Source organism: Oratosquilla oratoria, chromosome 6 (assembly GCF_046742065.1).
Source record: "Oratosquilla oratoria isolate Oo_2021 chromosome 6, ASM4674206v1, whole genome shotgun sequence".
NCBI classification, from domain to species: Eukaryota; Metazoa; Arthropoda; class Malacostraca; order Stomatopoda; family Squillidae; genus Oratosquilla; species Oratosquilla oratoria.
In genome coordinates, this window is record NC_134782.1 from 35,186,337 (window position 1) to 35,192,477 (window position 6,141).

Here is a 6,141-nt window from a genome sequence, read left to right on the forward strand (position 1 = left end):
GACGCGGAGTCGGGAGCAGCGGCCGCGGGCCGCAGCCTTGGAGACTGGCGGCAGCGCCCCCTCGGCCCGGCGCAGCGCAACCAGACCTCGCCAACCAGGAGGTGGTGCACGGAACCCTCCCCCCAGCACTCCCGCGACGTCGGCGAGGAGACCCTCCATGGGCCTAACCGACCTTTCCCACGACCTGCCACGCACCATGAGCGAGGAAATACGCACAGTCGTCAGCTGCATCATGACAAGGATGATGCAATTTCTGGTGAAGCTGCTCACCAACCCCAACCATGACAGCGACAAGCAGGGGACCCTGAGCGAGCTCCTGCAGGAGACTGTCTCAGTCTTCACAGAATGTGGTTTCCAGCCACCCCCCGACCTGAAGGACACGCATCTCCGCTCCTTCTACCCAGCCGACCCCAACCACCAGAATGGAGAGTCGACGAGCTGAGGCAGACGCCGATAAGGACCAGCTTGCTGGCCCTCCCAGGCTCCGAATCCTGCAGTGGAACGTGCAAGGTCTCCGACCTAAGAAGCACCAAGTACTGCAGGCTATCTTCGCGGAAAACCTTGACGTGGTGCTGCTCCAGGAGACCTTGACGCGTGCCGACTTTGAGTGGAGGGTGGCGGGTTATTCCCTTCACTCGCTCCCTGCCACAGAGAACACCCGCGGCTGTGCGGCGCTGGTGAGGAGCACCATCCTTCACCGCAGGGTATTCGCCCCAGTCCACTGCGGGGAGGGCGTGGAGGTCCTGGGACTAGAGCTGCAGGTCGGGGGCATCCCGCTTCTGGTGTACAACATATACAGGAGCCAACGATACCATCTGGAAGCAGGCGAGCTGTTCTCCCTCGCCGCCCACACCAGCCTCCTCGTGGCGGGCGACCTGAACGCCCACCACCCCATGCTGCAGTCACCATCTCCAACCAACGAAACGGGCCGCCACCTGGCCGTGTTACTCGAGGACATTCCCCATATCCGCCTCCTCAACACAGGGGAGGCTACCCACACCCGGGGGGGGAGGCTTGACCTCACACTCGCCTCGAGCGACCTGGCCGCCGGTGCTACATGGCAAGTACATCCTACCCTCACCAGCGACCACTTTGCCACTCTCACCACCCTCCCAGTGGCACCCCCAGCGCCCTCCCTCCCCCCTCCACGTTGGAACATCGGGAGAGCAGACTGGGCCAGCTTCCAGGCCTCCCTCGACGAATGGTGGGCCGCCTACCAGCCACCCGTGGACCTTCACCAGCGGGAGAGGGACCTGACTGCTGCTATTGAGAGGGCTGCTAACGCAGCCATCCCCAGGAAAGCCCCGAGCCGTCGTCACCGGCCAAATTGGTGGTTCTACAACGAGGAGGTGCGGGAGCATAACCACAGAGTGAACATTCACAGGAAGCTCTACAAGAGACGCCCCAACCCAACCAACTTGAGGCTACTTCAGGACGTGGTGGCCCGGGCACGGGAGGTGTCCCTGAAGGCCAGGGAGGCCAAGTGGTTGGAGTGGTGCTCCTCCTTCAGCCAACACACGTCTCTAAGCCAGCTGTGGAAAAGCGTGAAGACCGCCTCCGGCGCCGCCCCGCCTCGCCCCGCCGCCCACCCGTACCCACGCCAGGAGGCTGAGAGGCTCGTAGCCGAATTCACCACCCGCGGCTCCAGTGACCAGCTTCCGGGTAGCACGCGCCGTCTCCAGCAGCAGCTTCGGCCGCTCCGCGACACGGCCATCGAGGAGGCGACCAAAGAAGCTGATGCAACAGACCGTCCCTTCACTCCTCAGGAGCTGGGGCAGGCCAAGAAACGGAGCCGTGACACAGCAGCAGGGGCCGACGGCGTGACGTACTCCATGATCGCTCACGCCGGACCAGCTGGGGGACGCCGCCCTGCTGGCCACAGTCAACGAGTCGTGGACGGCGGGATGCCTGCCTCCTTCGTGGAAGGAGGCTGACATCCAACCAATCCCCAAACCAAGGGAGCCCACTAAGCTAAGGCCTATCTCCCTCCTCAGCTGCACGGCCAAAACGGCTGAGAGAATGGTGCTTGCTCGCCTTCAGTGGCGTGTGGGGCCACTACACCCTCACATTTTCGGCTACACCCGCGGCAGGAGCACGGCGGACAGCATCCTGACACTGCTGAATCAAGTTAACCATCGCCCCGCCATCGTTGTCTTCCTCGACTTGGAAAAGGCATTCGAGCTGGCCAGCCCTCACGCCATCCTCGCCGCCCTCGTAAGGAAGGGCGTGATGGGAAGGATGTTGGCCTGGCTCCGCGACTATCTCCAGCATCGCCGCGCCAGGGTAAAATTCCAGGGCCTAAAGTCCAGCTTCCAGAGGTTGGAGAACGGGACGCCCCAGGGTGGTATCCTCAGCCCCTTCCTCTTCAACCTGCTGATGGAGCAGCTGGTGGCCCTGCCCTTCCACAATGGCACCATCCTCCTCAGCTACGCCGATGACCTCGCCCTCGTGGTCACCGGGAGGGGCAACAAGCTCAGGAAGGCGCAGCAGGCGCTCGACATTATCAGCGGGAAATGCGAGGAGCTGGGACTCAAAATCTCTGCAGAGAAGTCCCGCGCCATGATGGTGAGGGCTGCCGACCCGGCAGGTCAGCTCTGTGTCCAGGGCGTCAGACTGGCTTGGGCTAACTCATACCAGTACCTCGGTGTATGGGTGGACAAGTGGCTGTCCTTTACAGCCCACGCCACCTACCTGAGGGAAAGGGCCCAGGCTAGGCTGAACGTAATGCGAGCCATGACACGACCCACAGCGGGGACTACTTTCTCCGTCCTCCGACTGTACTTCATATTTGCAGTGCGCTCCCTGGTGGACTACAGCGCCCCAGTCCTCATATCGCTCTCCCGTAGCCAACAGGAGCGGCTCGAGGTGCTGCAAAACACCGCCATGAGGACGATGCTGGGAGCTCCGAGATGGACCAGTGCGTGCGTCATGCAGAACGAGACCCGCCTGGTGCCACTCACCACCAGAGTAGAACAGATCGTAGCCTGCCGCGTGGCCAGGGTCCTGCAGCGCGACTCCGAAGGAGTAGCACAGAAAAGACTACGGCTCGCAATGACGCAAGGGAACGATGTCCTCCACCGCAACCCGTGGCTACTCCAGTCCACCCTGGCCACCCGCAGCCTCGCCCACATTAACAGCTGGCGCTGGCCACACGCCGACCTCCCGGCCCCCACCTACCGAGCCCCACCCCCGTGGGAGCCCCCCACAGCAGAGTTCTCCACCACCCGGCTACCGGCCAGCAAGGCGCTCTGCACCACCGAGGAGCTGCGGCATCACACCCTCATGGCGGTGGCGCAGGTGTCTGAGCCGGGCGGTGCCATATACTACACCGACGGCTCAGTCAACCCCGAGAGTAGCAGGACGGGCGCCGCTGCCATCACCGTTGGGACCGAACTGCTCGAGAGGACGCCGGATTACTGTTCCACCCTACAGACAGAGCTTGTGGCCATCCACCTGGCCCTGGAGCACGCCCAGAACCGCCAGGAGGCTACTGTGGTCCTACTTACAGACTCCAGAACGGCGTGGCAGGTCCTCCAGCAGCCGTGCCCCAGCGACAACGTGGGACTCGTCACCGCCATCGTGGGCAGCCTGCAGAGCCTCGCCGCACAGGGACGTCGGGTAAGGATGCACTGGATGCCCAGCCACGTTGGCGTGCGAGGCAATGAGTCCGCCGACGTTGCTGCAAAAAGAGCCGCTGGCGCTCCCCACGTGACCAGGCACGTGCCACCTAGTCTGTCGTACGTGAAGGCACGAGCCAGGCGTGCCGCAGCCCGCCGCGCCCACCAGACTCACCGGCAGTTAGAAGGAGCAAAAAGACTAGCTGCTTGGTACGCCGCCACCACCGATTATCAGACGTTGAGAGCCTTCCATCAACAGCCCAGGGCGGACGGCGTACTGTTGCAAAGGGTTAGGCTGGGCTACTGCACCAGGGAGGAGCTGTATGACGGCTTCCAAGGGCAACAGTGCGATCACTGCGGTAGGCACAGCCGCCACCCGCTGCTGCACTACCTACTGTCCTGCCCGGCCACGGAGGCCCTCCGACCAGCGCCGCAGACCCCCGCCCACCCTGCAGAAGGCAGCCTCCTCAGCAGTCGGGCAACGAGAGCTGCCCTCCTTGTCCGCCACACGCCCATGGACGTAATGCTTGGGGTGCTCAGGGCGGCGCCCCCCCCCTCGCTGACCTCCCTAAGCCCTCACCTTCCACCCACTAGGGCACAACAACTCCCCCACTGGCGGGCTGTTGCCCGCATTGTATGTCAATGTATGTAAAACTGTACATATTTATACAATAAACCTTTATTAACTTAACTGTTCTGTAACAAGTTCTCTGAGGAAGGTTATAATAACCGAAACGTAAGAACAATAAATGTATTCTTAGCCCATCTTCGTTTACCCTTCCCCACCTATCACTCTCTCATTTGTCTTAAACAATTTATCAATATATATATATATATATATATATATATATATATTTATATATATATATATATATATATATATATACATTTTAACAACCACAATGCACTTAAATTCTAAGCCATCAGCATCGGGAGACCCAATGGAGGCCACACCAGAAATTGAAATGTGGTACTGCCGAGGACTCGAACTCAGCTATCACATGACAAGTGACGCTGAGTTCGAGTCCTCGGCAGTACCATATTTCAATTTCTGGTGTGGCCTCCATTGGGTCTCCCGATGTTGATGGCTTAGAATTAAAGTACATTGTGGTTGTTAGGATGTATCTCTAATCACTGGGACCCATTCAGTGTTGTACATATATATATATTGGAAAACTATAAACACCAGATTCAATTGAAGGGTTTATTTGCCCGACGTTTCGATTCCCGTCCAGGAATCGTCTTTAGGGGGTATAATGGATACATGATTGTAAACTCCTTATAAATCACCGAAATGGTAAACCTGGGCAAGGTTCACCCTCTCAATAATATGTACAAAGCATACCTCATTACAATAATAAATACATTACAATAGAAATGAAATATTAGTACCAATTAGAATAGAATAAATTGAAATACAAAAAAAAAGTTACATAGCTGTGAACATAAAACAAGAGATACAAAAGTAACAAAACGTGACACTAACGTAAAAACAACAGACCATAGGATAGAGATGTAAAAATGAAGTGTCAAGAACAAACCACTAAATTACAATCAAACAAAATACACTACGAAAATACAAATAAAATAGGTTACATGGCTGTGAACAAAAAACAAGTGTAGCAAAAAGCCTCAAACGTAACACTAACGTAAAAACTTCAGAACATAGAACAGAGATGCAAATGATAGTGGACCAAATGTCCGCAAAGAAGTGTCAAGGGCAAACGGCTAAATTACAACCAGACAAGTAAAACTAAACAAAATTAAAAGAGAAAATGGCAGTGAACATAAAACAAGTGTGACAAAAAACAACAACAAAAAAACATCAAAACGAAACCCAAAAGTAGAAACAGAACATAATCCAAAGACGCAAATGAAAGTGGACCAAATGTCCGCCAAAGTAGGAAGTGGGGAACAGGAGGAACATGTCTCAATAACAAATGACTACATTACAGACAAATAAAAGAACAAAGAAGATAGAAAGAAAGAAGAACCGTAGAGAAAAAAGGATGTAAACTAAAACTGAAAAGGACAAAAGTCACGGGAAGGGGAGTCGAAGAGGTGCATTAGGAGACCGCTTTCGAGAAAGGTGGTCGGCCAAAAGCCAAGTGGTGAACAAACGACAAGTCGAAAAGAAGCAGACAGAACGAAGGAATTAGCCTGCGTTACTCCTCGTGGCCTAGATAGATAGGATTGAGATCAATGCACCTGTTTATGCAGTTGCTCTTAGTTTCCCATGCTTCCAAGAATAGTCTTTTCTTTTTGTTATTTTCTTTGTGTAGAGTTGTCACTCCATCCCAATCAATCATGTGTTGGTGTTCTGTAGTGTGTTTGTACAGGGCCGATTTCGGATCTTCTCGCCTAACTGCACGTTGGTGTTCTTGTACTCTAGTGGCTAATTTCTTTTGTGTTTCTCCTACGTATTCCGTGTCACAGTCCGTGCAGCCTATGCGGTAAACTACACCGGCCTGTTGTGTAGGTTCTTCAGTGTCTTTTACTTTGGTGAGATTTCTGTGTAAGGTGT

General features: G+C 55.3%; 1 protein-coding gene across 1 annotated transcript; it reads left to right on the top strand.

The window, feature by feature from the left end:
- Positions 1-422: 422 nt before the first annotated feature.
- Positions 423-1,934, top strand: LOC143025988 (uncharacterized). Its single transcript, XM_076185971.1, has one exon. It carries the CDS (start codon positions 423-425, stop codon positions 1,932-1,934), a length of 1,512 nt encoding a protein of 503 aa, XP_076042086.1.
- The last annotated feature ends 4,207 nt before the right edge of the window (positions 1,935-6,141 follow it).